Source organism: Copadichromis virginalis, linkage group LG23, assembly GCF_057382275.1.
Source record: "Copadichromis virginalis isolate Kocher_CV1m ecotype Utaka linkage group LG23, C_Virginalis_male_GT1.1, whole genome shotgun sequence".
Taxonomy (NCBI): Eukaryota; Metazoa; Chordata; class Actinopteri; order Cichliformes; family Cichlidae; genus Copadichromis; species Copadichromis virginalis.
Window position 1 is genome coordinate 26,585,901 of NC_140639.1, and position 25,921 is coordinate 26,611,821.

The 25,921-nt window shown below is 40.9% G+C and overlaps 2 protein-coding genes and 1 pseudogene across 3 annotated transcripts; 2 read left to right on the top strand and 1 right to left on the bottom strand.

Annotated features, from left to right (window-relative positions):
- Positions 1-1,378: 1,378 nt before the first annotated feature.
- LOC146681052 (uncharacterized) lies at positions 1,379-13,103 on the top strand (annotated as a pseudogene). The gene is made up of 4 exons (XR_014918069.1): positions 1,379-2,704; positions 3,080-3,472; positions 11,909-12,651; positions 13,089-13,103. The product of XR_014918069.1 is annotated as an uncharacterized LOC146681052 (transcript).
- Positions 13,104-13,892: 789 nt separating this feature from the next.
- Positions 13,893-17,637, bottom strand: LOC146681053 (uncharacterized). Its single transcript, XM_085449431.1, has 2 exons — positions 16,763-17,637; positions 13,893-15,229 (listed from the first exon to the last, which is right to left on the bottom strand). Exons 1-2 carry the CDS (start codon positions 17,597-17,599, stop codon positions 14,903-14,905), a joined length of 1,164 nt encoding a protein of 387 aa, XP_085305557.1. The 5' UTR covers positions 17,600-17,637; the 3' UTR covers positions 13,893-14,902.
- Positions 17,638-18,399: 762 nt separating this feature from the next.
- LOC146681054 (uncharacterized) lies at positions 18,400-23,547 on the top strand. The gene is made up of 4 exons (XM_085449027.1): positions 18,400-18,536; positions 20,847-20,989; positions 21,688-21,852; positions 21,930-23,547. Exons 2-4 carry the CDS (start codon positions 20,939-20,941, stop codon positions 22,017-22,019), a joined length of 306 nt encoding a protein of 101 aa, XP_085305153.1. The 5' UTR covers positions 18,400-18,536; positions 20,847-20,938; the 3' UTR covers positions 22,020-23,547.
- Positions 23,548-25,921: the final 2,374 nt, after the last annotated feature.

Consider the following 25,921-nt stretch of genomic DNA (forward strand, 5'->3'; position numbering starts at 1 on the left):
TGTGACATAATCGGTCTACAAAAGCGTCCTCAGGAGGATGCAGCCCATGAATTTGGACAATGTGATAAATACAGTTTAAAAAAAAAAAAAAAGAGGTTGCAGCCCATGAATTTGGATGTTGTTATCTGGCTGTGCCATTACCATGGTAACATGGACAACATGGCACAAAATACTTGGTGGAACTTACCTTACTTATACCTTACTAGCAAAATATTTTTTAGTAACGTAGTATATTGCTACAGGAAAAATGATTCTATGTTTCTTTACCTTCTTTTAAATGTACAAAGATGCCCTTTGTCTGTGGTTAGATTAGTTTAGAATTATCCTTTTAGACTTTCCCAGCGAAGACATATTGTTTCGGGGACATATTGTTTCAGATTGTTTTATCTCTCCCAGCTCTCTGCTGACAAGACTAGCACCATATATGGAGTTGTTTATTTTATCTGTTTATTATTTTCTTATCCTGTTCTCACTGTCTCTGTGATTTGTGCCTATAAAAATGCCAAGCCACTGTCCATGGTTGTGGGTTGTTTCCAGCAGCTCACCCGTGTACACGTTAAGCATAAAAAAGTAACTTTGTCTCATTGTGTCTCTATTCCTCCTGGGTTTATTTTTGCAGGGTTTTCTCCCAACATATATAAATATCTACTACTATTACTATACTAATACTAACACAGCAACAGTAAAGTAATAAGACAGAAGTTGACAGAGTAACTTTTGATAATGATCATGAACAGTGATTAAGAACTCTATTCTAATACAGTTAGTATTCCATGTGTGCTAGTGTGGCTTCCTAGAGTAAAAGTATATTAATACCATTTCTCTAATGTTTTATGTCTGCAGGTGGATAAGGCAGTGCTGTCCGTCATGACTGATGGACAAATGGCAAAATACATAAGGACATATGGTGACAGACTAGCTGTCCAGTTCTTCTGTCAACAAACTAAGTACAGCACAGATAAAGAGACTGTTCTGCAGAACCTAAGAGATAAAATTGCGGCACGGAAAGTAGGGCTGCTCGATTATGGCAAAAATGATAATCACGATTATTTTCACTGAAATTGAGATCACGATTATTTGACGATATTTATTTAACCCTTTAAGACCTACTATAGAACCAAGTCCACCAGAGCTTATATTATTTTTTTTACATGCTGTAGTGCCATTTGTGGGAGCATTTCAAGTTGCTATACATCAATACAACTGTTATAGCCCATATTTTAATAATATGTATGCATTAAGTGCATAGTAATTACATAAATTGCAAAAAAGTGCAATAAACTACAAAAAAAATTGAAAATTGCTTTTGTTTTCTTTACATATATTTCTACTTGGAGAAGTTTAAGAGGTTTATCCCTCAAAACTTTAAATACAATAAAGTTGCAAAAAATAGTTTCCCACCACAGGAAATTTATTTTGAGTGTCTTCATAGTTTTATTTTGGAGATACAGCAATTTTTATATACTGCAGGAAAAACAAAAAACAATCCTATGATGCAGATTTGCAAAGAAAACAGCAGGTGCATCATTTCACTATGGGAAGTGTTACGAACAGCTGATAGGAACGGCAAAGCGTGTTTCTGGAATATTATGTTTTTGTTCCTGCAAGCGCTTTTTATGCAATTTTATGTGGAAGGAAACCCTGACTGAGGACAAGCTGATGGCATAAGATGTAAGTACAACTCCTCCGGTTTCATATGCAAAACAAATTATTGCGCTAGCTTACACAGTTCAGGTTCTACAGGGATTTAAAAATAGTTACACAAAACGGAGCGTGCTGCTCTGACCGGCTTTAAAGGGTTAACAATGACTTTAAAAAATAATATAAAATAGTGTGCAACACCACTGAAGTTTGTTTTTTTTTAAACTCTCTTTTCAACCAACGGCAGTCACTCTCCAAATAACTTCTGCTTAGCTTTCCGAGCTTCCCTCGGGTCCTCTTAATCAGCGGTCTCCAACCTTTTTTGCGCCACGGACCGGTTTATGCCCGACAATATTTTCACGGACCGGCCTTTAAGGTGTCGCGGATAAATGAGGGAGGGGCTAATAATCGGCTCAGTCATTTTTAATGATCGTTGAAAGCCCAGATCGTAATCGTGATTAAAATTCGATTAATTGAGCAGCCCTAACGGAAAGTAAGATCAAAAACCAAAGGAGTGCTGTGTGGTTCATCAGGTGTGTTCCAAAAGCAAAGTGAAGGGATGGCAAGACAGAGAAATACTGCAGCAGAGAAGACCTGCAGAAAAATAGAAATCGGATGGCTTCATTTAAGCAGTAATGAATACCGTCAAGTGAGAACCAGAAATGGTGGAGGAACAAGACATGCAACTGTGGAAAAAACTACAACTGTAGCTAAGATTTTGGAAATGGGAAAGGACCTGTTTTTTCCAGATGGGTACTCGCCAAAAGGGAGAGTTGAAGACTTTGTCATTGATATCTGTGATTTAAAAAAAAATCCGATTGCTTTAGATGACACTGTTGGCAAACTTTATGAACAAACCAAATTGAAGCTCCTGAGATTTTACATTTGCACGAAAGATGAAACACTGTTAACAGTTCAGTCCTCATCTGAAGAGGATTTTTCTGTCAGCATAACTGAAGAAGATTCACCGGTGACATTACTTGGATTTGACAGTGAGACAGATGATTTTGTCCCAGATCTACTTGAACATGGGGATTCATCTGACAGTGACACTGGCAAACAGGTTTGTTAAAATAAGAAAGTTATTATTAAAAATAATGATCACTTTAAAGTTACTGTATTTTGTTGTGTTTAGTAGTGCTCGGTGGTAACATGCGACATTTTCTAATTTTGTTGTACTATTGTACTAGGTTTGACTGTGCAACTGCAATAAAGAGTTGTCTTATTCAAGTGCTTTATGTACATCTACGAATATTTGCACTTCTGAAGGATGAAATTATTCCAGGAATTTGTTGTTGACTTGTGTGGTAAGGTACATTTAATACATCTGTGAAAGACTTACAGCTTTGTATTCATTAACATGTACAAAATGACTGGCTGCTGAAAAAATAATTGAATTATTTTCGTTTGTGTCTTGTGTTTGTTTTCTGGTTCACAGATTCACAATTTCCAGATGGAACCCAATCCAAAAAAACTGAAATCACTCTGTGAGGCAGTGACAACACAAAGTCCAGGAAAATCCCATCATATGCATTCAACCCCAACAGACATTAAAAACACTGTCGTGGGACAGCGGCAGCAGACTGACTCAAGTGATCATGATTTCCCTGACCACTGCTCTGAAATTATTGATCTGACCAGTATAGTTCCTAACAAATCCTTCAAACTAGAGTCCTGGGCCAAACTTCCAGAAGATTTGGAATGTCGTTTTCCACACATAGACGAAGCGGATACGGTTGTATGGAATCCTGAAGAGGATCTTGTCAGAGCAGATGGTGATGACACAGTCGTGATAACCCTGAATTATGTCAACAGTGAGGATCTCAGACAGGTAAGACCATGGACAGTTGTGGTTGATATGGTTCAAGTGTGACAAAATATGGAAATTTATTAATAATCAAATTCAGTAACTTGCATAGTTCTGATTTTAAAAAAGCTGATCATGCATTCCTGCTTGGACAAAATTTAAGCATGTGTGTTATTTTCTGTAATATTCTTTTGGATCTTAAAAGAAATAACTTACAGTACTGTGAAAGAATTGCTCGATTTCTATTAATCAGAATTCATCTCTTGTTTGTTTAAAACTTGATTTTTTTGCAGCAGTAATACAACATTTTAAGTAGCAATAAGTACATCAAGATCTGATAAAAACCTGTGGGATTCCACTGTAATATGTCTTTTTACTCTTGTAAGTGAGACATGTAGGCTGAAAATAAAGTGGTGTATTTTTGTTCTATTTCTTAATACCTATTGACATATTTTGCAGACTTTTTAAGAACATTCATGACTTAGAATAGGCCAAGGTAGAAGATTGAAGAAGAGTCTTCTAATCTTGAAGGGTTAAGGTGTCTGTTGTCAATTAATGCAATACTTCCTTCTCAGAATGCCGACACAAATGGATTACCTATGGATGGTTTCCTGCTACCATTGTGTAATGTCCTCTGCCTCTAACGCCTTGCTAGAGTCGACATTCAGACTAAACTCCTCTTCAAAATGACCACGCAGACAAGAGGGTTTGACTTCACTCCCTTTACTTAGGCCAGTTGAAGTAGGGTAAAACTGAGAAACAACATGACATGAAATGCTCTTAGAAACCATAGATGAGGAGAAATACACAATAACAGTACAATGACTTGTTTAGCCGAAAGCGTTAGCTAATTCCCTCTTTACAAACGTTTCTATTAAGCAAACACTGCAATCACATTTCTTCAAGTAGATTGTTCATTAGTAAAGATGGAACAGAATTACATACCGACAATGCCCTTAAAGACCGTCTTAAGGGAGACAAATGCCACTACAGCAGCGGACGGGAGAACGGGAGAAGTCCTTTCCCCAAACAATAACATGCGCTTTCTGATGACATCATAGAACAGAGACGGATTTGAGCACGTTACACCAGGTCATGCCAAAAGGGGGCACTAAAGAGTAACTTTCTCAGGGAAAATCTATTTAAACAGAATACGGTTACATGGTGACAGAACACTCCCCGTCTGAAACTCAGCAGGTTTCACCTATTAATATGACAAGGTCAAACACATTTCAGTCATCTGGAGGAATGAGCAAGATCATCTCATTCACGGGTCGGACGTAAAGCTTTGGTCCCTCTTTCTTAATGACCTTCACTTGCACTTTGCGCACCCTTCCGTCTTTACTGGGATACACATCGACGATGATACCTAAGGGCCAGTCGTTCCTGCTACACTGACTGTCCTTAAGAAGCACCACACTTCCTTGCTTAAGGTTTGGCCGGTCAGAAGTCCACTTTGTTCGACACTGTAGTGTTGACAGATACTGTTTCCGCCACCTGTCCCAAAATGTGTTAGACAAGCTTTGGACCCTGCGCCACTGTTGCTTCAATAGGTCTTTATGTCCAAAATCTCCTTCTGGTACTGGGCATGGACCTACTTTCTGAGTAAGCAATGAAGCCGGTGTAAGAATGAAAGGATCTGTAGGATCATTTGACACGGGCACCAATGGTCGACTGTTCACTATGGCCGAGACCTCAGCCATGAATGTTGTGAGTACCTCATGCGTGAGTTTGGAGGAGCCCATCTGAAGAAGCATCGAGTCCAGGATACGACGTGTGATGCCGATCATCCTTTCCCACGCTCCTCCCATATGAGAGGAATGTGGTGTGTTGAAGGTCCACGTACATCCGTGTTCTGACAGAAACCTCTCCATGTGTTTCCCATCAAGATTCGAGGGAATCCCCATATCCTTGCAAGCTCTGGTGAAATTAGTACCCTGGTCGGAGCGTATGCTTTTCAAAGGTCCTCGAATCGCCATAAACCTTCTGAATGAGTTTATGAAACTGGAGGCATCCACTGACTCAATTACCTCAATGTGTATAGCTCTGACACACAGACAGGTAAAGAGGACAGCCCACCTCTTACTTTCGGCGTGGCCTCCTCTCGTGCGACGGGCTGATACAGACCAGGGCCCGAACACATCAATGCCGACGTTGCTAAAGGGTGGTTCCATGCTGAGCCTGTCAGGTGGCAAGTCTGCCATCTTTTGGACTTCACACCTCCCTCTCAGCCTTCGACAAGTGACACACTCGAAAACGAGTCTATTAATGCATCTCCTGCCACCAACGATCCAGTAACCTGCAGCTCGGACAGCCCCTTCAGTGAAAAGACGTCCTTGGTGACGTACCTGCTCATGAAGGTGACGCACTATGAGAGTGGTTACGTGATGCCGTCCAGGCAGGACCAGTGGCCGTTTCTCGTGGAATCCTATTTTTGCCTCAATGAGGCGACCCCCGATCCTTAACAGCCCGTCTGAGTCAATGAAAGGATCCAGGGCAACGAGTGGGCTGCTCTTGGGAATGTTGGCGTTTGATGCAAGACACTCCAGTTCTTTCCTATAGACCTCTTGTTGAACTGCTTTGATAATGACTAGCTTACTCTGTTCAAGAATATCCCTGGTTGGGGGTGTGCTGCACTGGTGCCAACCCTCACATTTCTGAGCGACACACTCCGTTCCTTTTTTGAAGCTCTGAACAATGTGAATAAGGGTACCAAGAGCCCTTATGAGGGAACCCCAGCATGAGAAGCGATTGAACCGCCCAGAGCCGAGATGTTTGAGGACAGTGACCGACAGTGTTGTGACTTGAGGCCTGATTTCACTGTCTTGATCTGGTTCCAAAAGGTCAAACCTCTGTACCACCGGTGACGCCCCTTCAAGTCGAGACAAGAATGCCGGTCCAGAGAACCATATTGTGTTCTCAAGGTGGTCTGCTGTGATAGACCGTGAGGCGATGTCTGCGGGGTTGTCTTCTGAGCAGACATATCGCCACTGCTGTGGCGTAGTGCTTCGTCTGATCCTCTGGACTCGGTTGCTCACGTATACATAAAACCTTCTCTTCTCATTGTAGATATATCCGAGCACCACCTTACTGTCTGTGTAGTAGGTGACTGCGTAGAAATACAATGTCTATTTCGGAGGTGATGACCTCAGACAGAGTTACTGCCATGACTGCTGCACAAAGCTCCAACCGAGGTATAGTATGCTCTGGACGTGGGGCCAGTTTGGCTTTACTTGCAACCAATCTAGTGCAGCATCCCCCATCTGCATCCACAGTCTTCAAGTAGGCAACGGCAGCTACTGCTTTCTCTGAGGCATCTGAGAAGACACAGAGTTCTGTTAACTTGACAGTAGATGGTGACATGTTTGAGTATGGTCGGGGGATCCTCAGATGTCTTAACTCCTGCAGAGAATCTCTCCAACTTTCCCACACCTTTTCCTTTTCTGCTGGTAATGGGGTGTCCCAATCTGAAGATTGTGAGGCCAGTTCTCGAAGCAGCAGTTTCCCTTGAATTGTCACGGGGGAGACGAATCCTAGAGGATCGTACAGGCTGTTCACCGTTGAGAGAACTCCTCGTTGAGTGAATGCCTTTCTCTCGTCCTGGACGCGGTAAGTAAAACAGTCTGAATCCAAGTCCCAGTACAGCCCAAGGCTACGCTGCATTGGTAGAGTGTCAGCAGTAAGGTCCAAATCTTTCAGGTCTGTGGCATGATCTTCACTGGGAAAGGCCTTCATGACCTCCTTGCTGTTCGAAGCCAGCTTATGCAGCCTAAGGTTAGAGCGAGCCAGCATTTTTTGAGTTCTTTTGAGCAGGTCGATAGCTGCGTCTGTTGTGGGCAAGGACTTTAACCCGTCATCTACGTAAAAGTCACGAGTGACAAACTGTTCTACGTCCTCCCCATACTCCTTCCGGCCTTCCTGTGCTGCACGTCTAAGACAGTAGATAGCCACAGCCGGCGAAGGACTATTTCCAAAGACGTGCACGTTCATACGGAACTCCATAATCTCTTTCTCTGGGTTGTTCTCTTTAAACCAGAGGAACCTGAGGAAGTTCCGGTCTTCAGGACGCACCTTGAAACAATGAAACATCTGTTGCACGTCCACAGTGAAGGCGATCTGTTCTTTCTGAAACCGAAGGAGGACTCCTACCAGGGTGTTGTTGAGGTCTGGTCCCGTTAGGAGTACTTGGTTCAGAGACAAACCTTTGTGCTGGGCACTGGAGTCGAAGACGACTCTTATTTGGGAGGGCTTCTTGGGATGGTAAACCCCAAAACAAGGTAGGTACCAATGCTCCTCATTAGGCTTCAGAGGTGGGGCTTCTTCAGCGTGCCCATTCTGAAAGATCTTTGCCATGAACGAGACAAACTCTTCCTTCATTTTAGGCTTCCTTCTGAAGGACCGCTGTAGAGATTTGAGACGTTCAAGTGCTTGCTCGTGGTTATGAGGGAGCTTTGGTCGTAGAGATCTGAAAGGCAGGGGAGCCACCCACCTGTTTTCTTGGTCCTTATAGACCTCTTGCTCCATGATGTGGATGAACTGTCCGTCCTCGATTGAAGGAGCTTCTTTGTCGTCGTCCTTTGTTGTCTGGAACACATTACAGTCTAAGGTGGCCCATTTCTCACTAGCAGGGAGATGTTTGCATGTTAGGGGAAATGAGGGGGAGCTACCACTACTATACTTCTCTTTTACATAGTAATCGTTTGGGCATGGCTGAAAGAGAGAAGGACGTCCATTTTTCAGTACGTTAGTGTAGCAAGAGCTGATAACCGTAGGTCTGTGGACATCTCCAATGCACACATCTCCTACAATAACCCAACCCAGATCCAACTTCTGGGCATAGGGTGCGTTTTGTGGGCCATTCACTTGTCTTCTGACCTTATGAACTCTGATGATATCTCTGCCTAGCAAGAGCAGGATGGAAGCTTGGGAGTCCAGCTTTGGAATGTGTTTTGCAAGGGCCTTCAAATGACTGTGGTTTAATGCTACCTCTGGTGTTGGTATTTCTGCGCGGTTATTTGGGATCTCGTTGCATTCAATCAGTGACGGCAAAGAGAGTGTGACACTCCCGTTAATGGGTTCGATCACAAAGCCACGTGCTTGTCTGCCTTCTGTCTCTTGTGTTCCGGCACATGTCTTCAAAGTGTATGGTGAAGGAGGCCCTGCAATGTTGAATAGGTCGAAAAACTCGGTACGTGCAAGTGATCTGTTGCTCTGATCATCTAATATTGTGTATACCGTAACTGCAGCTTCAGGGCAGTCGGTTGGGTACACCCTGGTCAGACATATTTTTGAGCAGGAACGCCCTGCGGGATAATTTCCGCAGACCTCAGTACATGCTGTGGAAACATCACCTTCATTCAGGTTGGAATTTCCCTCCCTGCCCTGATCTGGTGCGGAATGTGCTGTGTTGGTGGACCATGGGGCAGATCCAGGGTGGAGGGCTGCAATGTGGCTCTTGCTTCCACACTCTGAGCAGGAGATGTCGTCTTCACAATTCCTTGCCAAATGTGTGGCTCTGCAGCACCTGTAACATATTCCGTACCTTTTTAAGAGTGCTTTCCTTTCTTCCATTGGCTTCTCTCTAAACCCGCGACACCTGGGTAAGGGGTGGGGTTTGTTGTGTAGCGGGCAGCGCTCTGCTGGATCATCTCTAGTGGATGACTCGCTTCCAGATTGGGTGCGAAACGATGCAGTCCTTGTACCGTTGAAAAGGGGCCGAGGATCCGGCGAGACCCTCGTTTTAAAAACTGCCACAGCTTTGTGACCTTCGGCTTTAGACGATTGCTTACTGCCTAATAACTCACTACTGTATGCTGTCTGTGTGAGGCCAGGGTCGTTGCGCATCCGTGCTTCCCGACACACAAAGTCTACAAAGAAACCGAATGGGGGATAGGGAGCCCCACGATCTTCTTTGTACTTAAAGCCTAAAGAAAGCCATTTTTCCTGGAGATAAAATGGCAGCTTCTGGACGACAGGGGTAACACCACGAGGGGTATCCAGATAACTAAGCCCAAGCAAGTCACCATCTTCTTTGGCAGCCTGTATCTCCGACAGCAAGTCTCCCAGCTCTCTTAGTTTACGACCATCTCTGTTTGGAATCTTGGGAAAGTTGTCTAATCTTTTCAAAAAGGCACCCTCGATGACCTCTGGTGCACCGTAGCACTCATTAAGCCTGTCCCACATAGCTCTGAGTCCGTTAGCTGGTTGGTTCGCATACACGGATCGTATTCGTCTGGCATGTTCAGCTGAGTCCTTACCTAGCCATTTCACGAGGAGGTCAAGCTGTTCACTTGGTGAGAGGTTGAGACCTCTGATGGCATTCATAAACGATGCTTTCCAGGCTCTGTAGCATTCGGGACGGTCGTTGAAGTGAAGGAGCCCTGTAGTCACCAGTTCACGTCGAGCCATAAATCTAACAAGGTCTGACATGTTCTGCTCCATTTCTAGTGGAGTGTACAGTGGGCCCCTTTCCCGGCATGTGGTCTCATGTGGGTGACCGGAGTTGTCTGGGGTTGTGATATACGCCGCGCCGGTGTAGCCGCTGTCCAGAGGCTGTCGTGCATAATTGACCGTTGGTTCTTGTTTAGGGGTGTAGGTCTCACTTTGATCAGCTTTGCCTGGGAAATGATCCTTTAGATTTGCTATTATGGGTGTGGTTTGGGTTTGGATGTGTGGTGTCGCAACTGGCTTGAGGCTTGGTCGAAAATGTACATCAGATCCTGGCGTAAAGATCTTGGAGTAGGAGTCTATGGTCGGTGAATGCTGAAGGAGTTTCGTCTCCGTGTTATCATTGGAGGTTTCTAGAATGGGCGTGGTTTGGCTGCCGTGTGAGGCACCCTTCACATATTCTCTTGTGTGCGTTACTGGGTCGTCAGCAGGAACATCTATCTCACTAAGACCCTCGCCATCATCTTGGATCGCTGCAGCCTCCAAAACTTCTGCTTTTGCTTCTGCAGCTGCAGCCCTTTTTTCCATGCGTACTTTATCTAATGATGCTTCAAGACGTATTTTTCGAAGCTGCATAGAAGCTTCCAGTTCCGCTTGCTGCAGCTTCAGATCGTTCTCTTTATCCACAAATGCTGCTTCAGCCTTAGCCGCCTCAGCTTCTGCATGTGCTTGTGCAGCGGCTGCCTTACTTGCAGCTGAGCTCCTGGTATGCCTGGAGGAGCCAGATATATTAGATCTGGTTTTCATTGATGCGCTGGTTCTCTGCGACATGTTGCTGTCGATTGGATTTCTTCCTACATCTGAGCTGTTTCCGGAGGATAGCTCTAATTGCTGTCCAGTTCCCCACGAGACTGGTCTTTGAGAGGCTGTCGTTTTACTGTAATGTCCTCTGCCTCTAACGCCTTGCTAGAGTCGACATTCAGACTAAACTCCTCTTCAAAATGACCACGCAGACAAGAGGGTTTGACTTCACTCCCTTTACTTAGGCCAGTTGAAGTAGGGTAAAACTGAGAAACAACATGACATGAAATGCTCTTAGAAACCATAGATGAGGAGAAATACACAATAACAGTACAATGACTTGTTTAGCCGAAAGCGTTAGCTAATTCCCTCTTTACAAACGTTTCTATTAAGCAAACACTGCAATCACATTTCTTCAAGTAGATTGTTCATTAGTAAAGATGGAACAGAATTACATACCGACAATGCCCTTAAAGACCGTCTTAAGGGAGACAAATGCCACTACAGCAGCGGACGGGAGAACGGGAGAAGTCCTTTCCCCAAACAATAACATGCGCTTTCTGATGACATCATAGAACAGAGACGGATTTGAGCACGTTACACCAGGTCATGCCAAAAGGGGGCACTAAAGAGTAACTTTCTCAGGGAAAATCTATTTAAACAGAATACGGTTACATGGTGACAGAACACATTGTCTTCAGCTAATGGCTTGACCACACCCCATATGCAGTCAATACAAGAGGAAGCACCCCAGATTGCACAGGTAAGATGGATCAATTCAGGCAACCATAAACACCTACCTTTACATACTGTAGAGATGCCAAAAATGTCATGCTATTTTCTGAGGATATGGCAGTTTGTGGGTCTATTTGAATTAAAAGGATATTGTCAGTTGAGAGACAATTCCAGTGTTTTACATTAACATAAGATTAAACAGGAAATTTAGTCTTGAAATCAAATTATTTACATAACACAGCAGTGAGACATTGTTTTGGTGTCACTATTGTGTTCTCTACCTATTTTGCACATAAGTGAGTCTTCTCATACATGTAAAGAACACTTGTATAATTTTCTGTGAGGCATACAAGGACATCCATCAGGCCACAATGTTAATGTTATATATAAATTGTCAGTGCAACCATGGTTTGGGAATGTACAGCCCACTAAAATTAGACAAATAAATTTCAAACTTTTTCAGAACATTGATATTGTGTAATCTGTACGATTCATTTGCATTTCTTATGGAATGTGCATGTTTTGTCTTTTACTCAGGACCATGGACTGAATTTCATCGCACAAGGTTTGCGTTTAGATTCAAGCAACCAACTTTCCCCATCAAATTCAGGAGACCCCTACATGTATCAATTCGCAGGATAAAAGTTGTTGATGATCTTTTGGCTGTATTTATGGACAGTCGCATTCTGAATGTGACTTTAAAGATGAACTTCTTAAATGAAAATGCTGTTGATGATGCTGGGGTGTCAAGGGAGGTTTACACTGCATTTTGGGAGCAATTTTTGGAACAGTGTGAAGGTGAAAATGAACGAGTTCCAAGGCTGAGGCCAGACTTTAGTGAGGCTGAATGGCAAGCAGTTGGGCAGATATGGGTGAAAGGCTTACTAGACCATGGTGTCTTTCCAGTGAGGCTGTCAAGGGCTTTCATTTTAGCCTGCATCCACGGAATGGACTCAGTTGATGTAGACATTCTGATTGCATCGTTTCTCAACTATCTGCCTCCTGTTGAGAAATCAGCTGTTGAGAAGGCTCTCCAAGGCACAATGGATGAAAATGATGAAGAGGACCTGCTTGACCTTTTTACAAGGATGGGTTCCCACTTCCTACCACCTAAGAACAACATGCAGCCTGCCATTGAAACAATGGCTCATAAGGCCATTCTCCAAGAGCCAAAGTATATAATGGATTGCTTCTCCACACCCATGGCACATCTGCAGCTGAAACTGGCAGACAAGGAAAGTGTGTTATATCTATATTTGAACTTGATGAGTGTACTAATGGTTAGAGCTGTAATTTTTATTTGTATGATTATCCTTGAGTTCATAAATTCTGTCTTGTTTCATTTTGTCATTGAAGCATTTGATATATTCAGCCGTATAACAAGCAGTCACAAATTTAATTTTCTGATGGTTTAGTTGTATGTTAGGTCAGATTTCACAAGGACTCTTTATTGTTTAAAATTCTTTGAAAATGACCACATCTTTAACTTCTGTTGAAAACAAGGTTTGTGTTTAGCGTTAGAGGGACAGATCACATCAAAATTTGCTGTACACATTGTCATTATTTTCTTTTACTCCAGCCATCAGCCAGAATAAAGGGTCGCTTTTGTTTTAAGTTGATTGTCCTCTCTCTCTCCTTGTCTGCTTTTGGGTACGTTCTCTCAACACACCTGCATACCCCGCAGTGACACACATTGGCTTGCTGTTTATCCATCTAGAATGTTTTGTCGTGAGTTGCCTAGTTTTGGGAGATATTAGCTGTAGAGATCTCTTCCTTGTTGAAAAACAACATGAAGCTACATAAGGTCTACATAAGGACTTTGCTACTAAGCATTAAGTACCATGTGAAACAAGAGAGGGGTAGGCTTGTACAGTCAATATCTCTAAAATTGGGCAACTCACACTAAAACAATGTGGATTAAGGAATACTACAGCTAGCGAACAGAAAAATTTGTAAATTTGATTTTAGGGTGAAAAGTCCATTAATATTAGTAAAGAATGTCACTATGGTTGCGAAAGAAGTTATTGAAAGTTAATGATAAGACCCTGTTTACAAATTCTTAAAGCTGATGTGGCCTATAAACATCATCTTGTAACAATAAGTCCTATTTTCCCTTGATTAGCTTCCAAAATGTTTACTAGTTGTTTTGTTAAAAATCATATTGCCATCACAAGTTTTTTTTTTTTTTTGAAAGGACTTTGCCATAATGTGACATACAGATGATTCACAATTCTTTATACTGTCTTATATAATTACAAATTAACAAGCAATGATAATCAGATTTAACAGTTTCTAGGATAAACAAGATTGTAGGCCAGGATTTCTAATTAGATTAAATAGTATATATGGTTAATTATAAAGTATTGCTACATTTTTGACAGATTATGCACTTCTGTCTACCTTTCTCTGAAATTAAAGTGCCTGGGAACACAGGCAGTCAATACACAGATGTTGTCGATATGCTTTTGTCATTTGCAATTTTTTAGTTGTCTGTACTACATAGTCCAAAAATAATTAGAAATTGATTAGATTTCAGTTTATTTGTCCGGTAGTTCAACAACACATCATCCTTTCAGAAGTGGTGAGTTTTGCAAAAATAGCATTCGAATGAAATTGCTGTTCATCAACAGAACAGGTGGGTGCAAAGAATTTGTTATTCAGCTGATAAAATAAGCTTCAGATAAATTCAGTGACAAAAAAAGAATGTTTATATCTATTAGAAATTCTAAGAGTTCAAAAGGTCTCTATTTAGTTCTTTATTTTTTCAGTTTTGTTTAACCAACATTAAAAAACTAAAGCTCTTCTGGAATCAGAATAAATAGTTTAAAAAAAAAGAAGCAAAAATGACATGAAATAACTATATTTTTAGCCAGAGAAACTGGAGTTCAGAAAAATGCCAAGGTGCCCCCTCTCAGATCATGATGCCCCTTAGTACCATTTCATGTAGCCTGCCAATGTGACAGTTGGCGTTATAATATATATAAAGCCGCAAGGCATAATATCATATCTCTTCGATTTTAAACAGTATTCTAGCCAATATCAACAACTAAACATTCCCATCATTAACAAATACAGATGGTGTAAATAAAAACCAACTCACCATTTAAAAATTATTACAAAATACTCAACATAAACCACCATTATCTGATTAAACACTGTACATTAAAACTCCTAACACATTAAATTAAGATGTGTCTTATGTTTTGATCCATGTATCAAGCCAAATACACAGTTAAAGTAATTCGAAGTAATACACATAGACATGGAACTTGATAACATTTGACAGAACATTACAGTGTTTTTGTGCTAAAGAACACTCAGAATATCATTAACAGGCAGAGACTCCCCTTTATACTTTAGTTCACTGACCCTCCTGGAACACAACAATAAATATTTCTATATAAGATATTCTCATAAATGACTGTGTACTAGAAAGCTTACAGTTTACAGTCTGTTTAACATCCAGAAGTTAGCTTTCGCACATATCACAGGTCAATTTTGAGTAATGTTCTCTGCTGCAGTGTATGCAATTTACACTAATGCCATGATGTTCTCTCTTAAATGCATGTACAAGTTCACAGCCTGATATGAGTCTGTTGGTGGAGTCAGATGGGACTCAGTCATGATGATATTGCACAGTTCATATACATCGGGGTCATATGGTTTGGTCAGTCGAAAAACACACTCAGTTTTACACATTTCAACATGTTCTTCTTCAGTGGGGCAAAGGAAGTCTCTTGTCCCGTAGAGCTCAGGTAATGTATACATTACATTAGGTCGACCACTGGGGATATTGATGTTTGCTGATGGCCTGATGGAGTGTGTATTCCAAACCTGTGCAGTGTCATCCAGCTCATCCTGTTAAAAAGAATACAGAAATTTAAGAAATGCGATCGCATGTACGTATATACATATACGCAAATCACGATGAGACAACTCACTCACTGAGAGGAAGGTTTATTAGATTTATGCAATTTATTATTTTTAAACAATCATGTGCATTTTTGTAATCATGTACTTTACCTAATGTCATCTGTACAAGTGTTTCACACACTAACTACGGTTACTGTTATGCTGTGATATCTTACATTAGTACTATTAGTCTTATTACTACCTGCTTGGCTCATCTACTCACCTCATAATAATCAATTTGTTTTATGTCACTGATCATTGTATTTTGTATTTGTAAGTTATTTTGATATCCCAATCGAAATAATTCCAAATTGTAAATAGTTAATATTATAGATAAGAAAATTTCATATGCCATGTCAACATAAACAACATAGATGTTACTGTAGTCTTGGTTGTTGAGCTCTTCCTTAAGGCGGCCGATTGCTTAAACCTAAATTATAGTATTTACACAATTTTTGATTTCATTTACTCCCTGCTCCTCTCACCCGCTTCTCCCTGTCTTGTCTCTTTCTTCCTGCAAGTCTCTCCATTCCCTAAACCTGGTACAGGGCCCTATTTCAGGAAGTGAAAAACGATACTCAGGGTTGAGTAACCCCGAACTGTCCAACTCGGAATATTCGGTTTCAGAAAGGCTGATAACAATTAGTTCAATCAACGCGGAGTTGCTTTAACCCCAAGTTAAGCACGCGCACGAGGATACATAAAGCCCTTATTAGTGGAGCACAGATTAAGCGAGTCACCATGGAGACGGAGGGAAAGAAGGCGCGGTCAATGTATTTTACAGCGCTTGAGGCCGAAATTCTGATGGCAGCATATGCCGATAACATGCAAATTTTGCAGAAAAAAAGTAACACAGCCTCAGCTGCAAAAGAAAGGGAGCATGCATGGCAAAAAATAGCCGACAGAGTCAATGCGTGAGTGTTAATTTAAACATTGATCTAGGGATTTCCACCCATTTAACACGTTATTTATTATATTTTATTTTTTATTTTATACATTTTATTTTGTGACGTGATGTGAGCGCAGGTGCAACCCAACAGGTCCCAAACGTTCCTGGCAGCAAGTAAAAATGAAATATAAAAATATAGTCCAAACAGGTAAGGTGTAATTGTATTATGAGCCATAGTGCTTGGTCTGTTTGTCCTATGTAAATCAATTGCAGTTAGAGGCTACATTAATTGTCTTTCTGTAAGCACTTATTAAAATTATCTGAGCACATTACAAGTACATATTTGCTTACTCTGTATGCTCAAATGTGACCCGTTATGGCCACTAGAAAAAAAGCAGAGGCCCGAAAAAAAAGATGGGGGTCCTCCACCACCACCACCACACAGAGGCTGAGCAGTTGGCTTCCACATTTGTGATAATGGGAACACCACAAACGAGTACAGGAGACGTTTCACTTCCTCAGTTTCCTTTATCTCTCACTCACACACGCATGCATCCAGGCACGCAACAAAACATATTTTATTAACTCACCTGGATGAGTCCCATGCAACAAAACTGAAGGAGGTTTTTGTCCAGAAACCCACCATCAAAGTACCCGTTGTCTCTGATGTCTGCAAATAAGGATAACCAGAACTCCAGACACTGGCTGCGAAGAAAACGCCACCAGTATTCAATCCTTTGATTGGCGGTACTTGCTCCCTCCAAGTAACTCTCAGGGGTGTCGTTAGGAGCCACGGGCACAAGGAAACGCTGAAAGCCTCTAACATGGCCATTTTCAGTTCCAAGATCACCCCTCACAACTCTAGGGCAGCCCTTTAAACGCTGCACTGCTTCTATGTAATACCCCCCGATCACTTTCGGATTACTATTTGTTGTGTATGCATTAAGCCAGATTATTTTTCTCGAGAAACCGTCAATACTACCATTGATACAGATGCCATATGGCTTCAGTTTGTCGTAGGAGTCCATGTGCCAGATGAAATTCGGCCCTTTTGAAAAATAGTTCCTCCGCCTGAAACGTCTTGCTTGCCTCAGTGCGACGCCTCGGGGATCCAGCTCCTTCAAAACCAAGCGCACATCCTCTTTCCTCACGCGTAGTCCATGTTCCCTGCATTTAGCGTACATCCATCGGTATCCGTGAAGCTGCCCAGAGTACTGCAATTGGTTGTCTATAAATTCAACCAAGACGGCCAGGTCAGAGTAGGCTTTGTGGCGAGTGTGTCCCCTTGCGCTAAGAACTCTCTTCAGATGTCTTTCGCTTATATGAAAACTGTGTCTAATGCAAAGCACAGTTTTAATGTCTTTATAGTTTAGTCCAAGCTCAAAGTAAAAATCTATGAATCGCTCAAATGGGTGTGTGTCCTCCATCGCTGTGGTTGTTTCTAAGGTTTCAGTGCTGATTTGGAGGTCTACACTCAGAAAAATTATGGTTCTTAAATGGTTCTTCAGATGTCTTCATGGTTCTTTAAAGAACCATCATACGTCAAAGAACCTTTTTATTTTGTGGATGGTTCTTCAGCTATTACAAATGGTTCTTTAAAGAACAAAAGGTTCTTTATCCTTAGCAATCTAAGTTTGATGGTGTAAATGGCATAAATATTTATTCACTATAATGAGGCTGTGAATTATACTGTGTGTTTTCTTTGTGTGCATGTGTGTGCGAAGGGGAAGGGCGGGATACCTGGCAATTACCCTTTAAGAGAAGATGGTAGGAAACTGAATATTCAAATAAAAGTTAGAAATATTTGCAAACAGTAGACACAATACACACATTCAAATACTGTACTTTAGTTTTAAATTTTAATAAAGCATTACTATTTTCTACTCCAAGGCATTACTTTTGAGATTATTATATATTTTTGAAAATATAGCATAATGATAATACTAGTTATTGTAAACTTTACAAACCACCCAGCAGTATGTAAAATCAAATTATAAAATACAAGTAAATAACAATTGCAGAACAGAATGTCAGTGTAATGGACACAGACTTCGTTTTGACAAAGCACACTGCTTAGGTAAATGATCTGAGTAGTTGTTCATCACTGAGCAATTTGTTAATATGTGTTTCGAGCCAAATAAATGACAGGGAGAGAGAGAGTGACGTCAGAACAGGTCATACTGTAACCTCCCGGGAGCGGACGGAGGGGGTCAGTCGTTGGGATGCGCATGCGCAGGCAGAGTGTGCGAGCGGCGGGCCTTGACCTTCGGGGAAAAAAACTCACGGACGGTGACAGCGAAACGGATAACAGTCTTCAGTACCTGCTGGACTTTGAAGCTGTGGATTCTGGGACTGTTAGAAAAGGTAAAACATTTCCATTAAAACCTTATTACTGTTTTGTTTTTGTTACTCGTCATTGTAGCTTGCTGTTAATTAGAGCTGGGCGATAGAACGATAACGATATGTATCGCGATATAACTTTTACTCGATAGAGAAATTAAGCTATCGCGATAGACCTCGCCGCTCTTGTCCTCTTAAAAAAAAAAAAAAAAAAAAAAAAAGGTCAGCCAATCCAAATTAAGTAGCGCAGAGCCGAACCAATCACAGCCGCAGCGTCACGTCGCGTGACTTGTTACGTACAGCACAAGTGCCAAGCCGCACGTGTGTTTGTTTGGGAAGCAGCCAGCAGGTAATGGAGGAAATGAGTGCGCCGACTAGAAAAATCAACCGAGCGTGACCGAAGAGAAAACAGATGATGGTTCCAATGCCGGAGAAATTGTCGGACGGAAGAGCCATAGAAGTTCCGTAGTGTGAAGGTATTTCGGCTATTTCAAGTCTGACAAAAAACAGAGTAGCGTTCACTGTAAATTGTGCCGAAAGCAAGTCTGGAAATACAATAAACTGGTGCATGCGTCACACTGTGCGCCACGTTATTGTTTCGGTGAAATGGATTTCTACAATACTGTTAATTCTACTCTCTGCAGTGTTTAAATGCTTACATATACACACAGTTACTGTCCCTCCACACATACGACTCGGTTCTGCTTCTATGCCCCAGCTTTGTTTAGTTTTTCCCACCGAGGCTTCTAGACTTCTGATTGGCCAACATTTCTGCACGGTTAGGAATCTAGCGCCACCTGCTGCTTTGGCATGTTCATAGCAGCGTTTTCCTTCATTTCTGCCTTTATGTGTGGACGGGATTATTTTTTAAAACGAAAACGGAAAATCTCCGTTTTCAAAAATACCCGTGTACGTGTGGACGTAGCCTCAGTCTCTGACTGGAAGCGCTAATTCGTCATTCGGCTTTTGTCAGACTAAAGTAACTGTTAAAACTGTTTGAAAAGCTCAGCTATACAACAAGGAGAGATTGAGAATTTCCTTTTAGTTCTCAGTTTATTTGATATTGACAAAAGTTAGTCAGTTTTGTCTGATCTTCTGTAAAACAAACTAAGATTTATTTTTAGAATTAATATTTTGTTTCTAAGTGGAATTGACAATTTAGTCTGTTTCGTTTGTTCTATTTTGAAACTTAAACGCTTTAGCGGCTGCCTTTTGTGTAGTTTGCAATATTTGTCTTTATTTATCTGAAAAAGTCTCATGTTCCTTAAGTACATCTACCCTGTTGAACTTATTATGGGAAATAAATATTTAAATAAAAACAAGCTGCTGATTATTTCACATTTTACTTGTGAGCAACGGCACATTTAAATCTTACAAATATAGTTATTTGGCTTATATCGTGATAGATATCGTTATCGCCTGAAATGAAAAAAACATATCGTGATATGAAAAAATCTCATATCGCCCAGCTCTACTGTTAATGTTGTGCTAACAGTAGCGATTAGCTAGATACGTTAGCCGTTGAGGTCAACGCAATTTAGTATCCAACGGTTTTCCTAACAAAACCACTGTTATAATTAAGTGAAGCTGCTCCCAGCTAATTTGAACCTTTGGCTTCTAAAATATGTGGTTCAATTGCGTGCTGCGTACATAACCTAATGTCAGCTAGACCGAAATTAAAATGTAATATATTGTTAAAGTTACTAAAATGGCGCCTGAAGCCTGTTGTGACGTGAGCTCTGTGTCTGCTCTAGAAACTCTTGAAATTCTGTAGATCTGAGCCGTACATTAAATACTCACATGAACCTGTACTTTGAATTCTGTATGAGCTGTATAAAATACAGCTATGCATAAGTGTTTTGAATGAATAATTAGATTAGATGACTATTTATTGTCTAATCGAATTATATAGAAATGAATAGAAATGTGACATGAGAAGGTGTGTCTTTGACTGTTCCTGCATAACTTAGTTTCGGACTAGTTGACAAGTTATGCTCCGGTCATTTGATGTTTCCAAGGTAGATGTTCTTTTGTAATATAGTTAATTTTTTTGTATATTTCATTTATCCACCATCATACATCATACATACAAGCTAAGAAGAGGTCGTTATACTAACAAGAGGTATCAACGCTGGGCCAAAGTTGAGCACATGGTTAAAGTTTGTAATCCAGCCAGGGTGTAAATATCACTCAGCAGCCAGAGCTGAAGCAGGTAGCATCAACACATAAATCTACTCTACCCGGCTTAAATCACAAGAGCACCTCTGACCAAAAAGCTGTAGATTTTTCTTGTTTGCACAAATTAATCCAGATTGACATTAATTGTGTTCACAGCTCCAACAAAATGAGGAAGAGGAGGGGGAGAAACACAATTAGGTTGAATTACAATTGGATGGAAGGCGAGGACAAGGAGAAGGAAGCTTAGGATGAGGAGGAAGAGAAGCAGCAGGAGCATCTTTAGGGATCCCTATGATGAGGTTTGTTTCATTAATATGGTCCTCTCACAAAGAACGATGACTTGTTTTAGTTCACCTACTTCCTGTATTAAATAGTGATGTGCAAAATGTTGTGAAAAACCATGGAGTAGGTACGTATAGTGCATCTGCAGGTAAATGAACATCAAATCTCTAAGACAGACTGAAATTTGTATATTTATCACCCTTATGATAAAACCCATGTCAGCCATTGGTTTATGGACTTTGTATTTTGAAGCCTCAACATTTGCTTTCTTGCTGTTGCTATGTTGGGACCATATTAGGATGAGGGATCAGAATCTGGAGTCATGCACACTATTGTTTCATTTAGTGTGTATCCATAAGATTCGTACAGCAGATCCAAGTTGTGCCTTGAAAACAGGAAAGTCGTCTGCATAGAGGAGAACTGTAATAGCAGGCTTGTAAAAAGTGAGGCTTTGTGCTCTCGTTTTACTTCTGTCACCCTGTTTTGATGCAGATTTCACTTGAAATCAGGCAAGAACTGGACTTATTTTTTTATGTGTTCTTGTGAATTGATTGTGTATCGCATATGTTTGATTTGACTTTCTGCAAGACAACAGTTGTCCGCTGGCCAAAAAAGTTTTCCAAATACCTCCACGTGATCTAGCCTGGATTTAGAAAAGAATAGCAAAAAAATCTGCACCTCCTGCTTCAGATGCAATTTGTGTTTCTGTGTTCAGAGGCAGCGGCGAGAGGGGAGACCTCGGCTCATCCAGCTGGAGAGCCTGACCAGGAGGAGTCGAACATTAACTGAGCTCTTCCAGGGCACCCTGCAGACTCGGCTGCTGGCATCGGCGAGGGATGACGTGAACGCCAAACTGGAGTCCATCACAGGTCAACTGCAGGTATGCGAGTCAGACCTTCTGAGGAGGGTTTCACTTTTCTCTTCTTTATAATTGACTCTTTTCTCGATCTCTTTCAGCTCCTTGTCTCAGAGTGGGAGGGATTTGAAGCACAAAGGGAGGAACTTGTCATTTGGTTGGCTGATATGGATGTGAGGTTGACCAGCTGACAGGAAACACCAGTGAAAAACTGAAACAACTGCAGGTGTGGGCTTGTTTTGATATGACATATACAGGGAGTGCAGAATTATTAGGCAAGTTGTATTTTTGAGGAATATTATTATTGAACAACAACCATGTTCTCAATGAACCCAAAAAACTCATTAATATCAAAGCTGAATGTTTTTGGAAGTAGTTTTTAGTTTGTTTTTAGTTTTAGCTATTTTAGGGGGATATCTGTGTGTGCAGGTGACTATTACTGTGCATAATTATTAGGCAACTTAACAAAAAACAAATATATACCCATTTCAATTATTTATTTTTACCAGCGAAACCAATATAACATCTCCACATTTACAAATATACATTTCTGACATTCAAAAACAAAACAAAAACAAATCAGCGACCAATATAGCCACCTTTCTTTGCAAGGACACTCAAAAGCCTGCCATCCATGGATTCTGTCAGTGTTTTGATCTGTTCACCATCAACATTGCGTGCAGCAGCAACCACAGCCTCCCAGACACTGTTCAGAGAGGTGTACTGTTTTCCCTCCTTGTAAATCTCACATTTGATGATGGACCACAGGTTCTCAATGGGGTTCAGATCAGGTGAACAAGGAGGCCATGTCATTAGTTTTTCTTCTTTTATACCCTTTCTTGCCAGCCACGCTGTGGAGTACTTGGACACGTGTGATGGAGCATTGTCCTGCATGGAAATCATGTTTTTCTTGAAGGATGCAGACTTCTTCCTGTACCACTGCTTGAAGAAGGTGTCTTCCAGAAACTGGCAGTAGGACTGGGAGTTGAGCTTGACTCCATCCTCAACCCGAAAAGGCCCCACAAGCTCATCTTTGATGATACCAGCCCAAACCAGTACTCCACCTCCACCTTGCTGGCGTCTGAGTCGGACTGGAGCTCTCTGCCCTTTACCAATCCAGCCACGGGCCCATCCATCTGGCCCATCAAGACTCACTCTCATTGCATCAGTCCATAAAACCTTAGAAAAATCAGTCTTGAGATATTTCTTGGCCCAGTCTTGACGTTTCAGCTTGTGTGTCTTGTTCAGTGGTGGTCGTCTTTCAGCCTTTCTTACCTTGGCCATGTCTCTGAGTATTGCACACCTTGTGCTTTTGGGCACTCCAGTGATGTTGCAGCTCTGAAATATGGCCAAACTGGTGGCAAGTGGCATCTTGGCAGCTGCACGCTTGACTTCTCTCAGTTCATGGGCAGTTATTTTGCGCCTTGGTTTTTCCACACGCTTCTTGCGACCCTGTTGACTATTTTGAATGAAACGCTTGATTGTTCGATGATCACGCTTCAGAAGCTTTGCAATTTTGAGACTGCTGCATCCCTCTGCAAGATATCTCACTATTTTTGACTTTTCTGAGCCTGTCAAGTCCTTCTTTTGACCCATTTTGCCAAAGGAAAGGACGTTGCCTAATAATTATGCACACCAGATATAGAGTGTTGATGTCATTAGACCACACCCCTTCTCATTACAGAGATGCACATCACCTAATATGCTTAATTGGTAGTAGTAGGCTCTCGAGCCTATACAGCTTGGAGTAAGACAACATGCATGAAGAGGATGATGTGGACAAAATACTCATTTGCCTAATAATTCTGCACTCCCTGTATTTGATATGAAACATACGTCAGAGACATTATCCTAAACTGGACTAACAAAGGACCATGAGTACAACATGAAACGTACATTACATAGCGTAATGCTAAAGTTCATTGATCATTTTAATCATAAACTTGTTGTTGAAATATTTTTACTGAACATGCAAACATCTGCTGATGAAAATGTGTTGATTTATTGGTCTGTTATGAAGCTATTGCTATTTCTAATGTGTTTTATCACTTTCTGATGTTTTATTAATTAAACAATACATGTATTGTTGTGTTATCTGTAGCTATAGTATTTATATATATATATTTATTTATAGTATAGCAAATATATTTAATTATTACTGTTTAAAACACTAATATGTGACATGTATTAGTAGTGATGTTGTGCTGAGGGTTAAAATGCCTTTTTGTCTTTTGGTAACTACAAAATGACAAACCATTAATATATGTCTATGCTGTGCTCGTATTTATTTTTACCCTACTCAAATTCAATTTATGATGCATTTTATTTTGAAAGATTTAAAATGTTTTTTTTAAAGAACCACTCAAAAAAGGTTCTTTAAAATGGTTCTTTTAAAGAACCATTTGAAGAACCTTTTTAAAAATGGTTCTTTAAAGAACCATTTTTAAAAAGGTTCTTTGAAAAACCATTAAAGGTGCCCCAAAGAACCATTTCTTGATGGTTCTTTGGGGCACCTTTAAAGGTTCTTCAATGAACCACTGAAAGAAATGGTTCTTCAAAGAACCATTGTTTGAAAGGTTCTTTGTGGCACCAAAAAAGGTTCTTCTATGGCATCAGTCTAAAGAACCACTTTTGGTTCCAGTTGGCACCTTTATTTTTCTGAGTGTATGGTACAGACTTTTGCGAGATCTCGCAATACTTATTGCGAGATCTCGCAATACTTTTGCGAGCGCTCGCAATACTTTTGCGAGATCTCGCAAAAGTCCGTCTTAATTTTTTTTTTTCTCCCTAATTTTTTTTTTTTCCTCCGTAATTTTTTTTTCTCCCATGTCCCCTGGGGGGCTCCGTAGAATCCCAATTGGTATGTAAGTGTAACTTAAGGATTGCCTGTGTGCAAGGGTGTTTTCCAAATACTTGGGAACAATCCCTTGGAGATCAACAAATTGACCATTTCTTACAACTGGATTTACAAAAGTGTCTCTCAGATCTTTGATTGTTACTGTGTCCATAACAAAAACATCCCTGAGCAATGACGACTACTGAGTTTACAAATTAATAGTTAAAAGATTCATTCACTTTTACCGAACTATGTATTAATTTTCAATTTATCTTAATTTCATACGATTTTTATATTGACAATAATTCCCTGTCATCTTATTTTACTGATTTTAGTTACCCTCTGCTTTTGTTACAGAAATAAGGAAATCATCCTCGGGCTTTCATAATTCCCTAGTAACCTCCTAAGAAGTGCAATTTCAACTGCACGTGTCGGTGTTTTTACATCATAATTGTGTAAAATTACAGAAAGTTTAGTTAGACTGTCCTGTAATTAGGGATGGGTACCGGTATCGGTTCTGACATAAACGGTAGTAACCAGACCGAAAAGCACATTTCGGTGCTTTATTTTTCCTGAGCTGTGATACACTTTAGATTCTAGCCAATCATTTTACGTTTCCGAGGAGAGTACGTATGTTCTTTTAGAGCAGAGCTACAGATTAAAAACGCCCAGGGCGAAGCGGTCAAAAGTCTGGCTGTACTTCACAGCAAAAGATGCAAACTCAGCAGCCTGCAACAAGTGCTTTAAGCTGATACTGTGATACTGTCAAAGGAGGTAACACCTCAAATCTGATGAAACACCTGGCGACGCATAGCGTTTTTTTTAAAAGCCGAGAAATGCGCCGTATTTGATAGCTTGCTGCGAGACCTCACACCGAGCACATCTACTGCGGGTGTGGTGCCTGTTATCGGACCCGGAGTTAGCAACATCCCCCAAAAACCCGAAGAGGAGAGTCCTGGCCCCTAGCCCTGCCAGTGTAGCAGAAATGATGACGGATGATGATGGCAGCAGCAGCCGTTCTTCTCTGCGTGAGTAGCTTAATGTTGTTCGTGTGTAATTTACATTGAGTAGGCTCACCACTAGGGCTGGGCGATATATCGAGTTTTTAAAAAATATCGATATATTTTTATACGAGATATAAGGTGTGACAATATCTTTTATATCGATATAGTCTATGTTACGTTATAATTATCCGGTTGTTCAATGATGACGCGACGAATCCTACTTCCGGGTCTAAAGTAGTCTGCGTTTAATATG

Coding starts and splice junctions, on each gene's coding strand:
- LOC146681053 (XM_085449431.1), bottom strand. CDS start 17,599: ATGGAGGACACACACCCATTTGAGCGATTCATAGATTTTTACTTTGAG. Junction 15,230..16,762: donor GTTGCATGGGACTCATCCAG/GTGAGTTAATAA, acceptor TCTTTTTAACAG/GATGAGCTGGATGACACTGC.
- LOC146681054 (XM_085449027.1), top strand. CDS start 20,939: ATGAGGAGGAAGAGAAGCAGCAGGAGCATCTTTAGGGATCCCTATGAT. Junction 20,990..21,687: donor TTAGGGATCCCTATGATGAG/GTTTGTTTCATT, acceptor TTCTGTGTTCAG/AGGCAGCGGCGAGAGGGGAG. Junction 21,853..21,929: donor CCATCACAGGTCAACTGCAG/GTATGCGAGTCA, acceptor GATCTCTTTCAG/CTCCTTGTCTCAGAGTGGGA.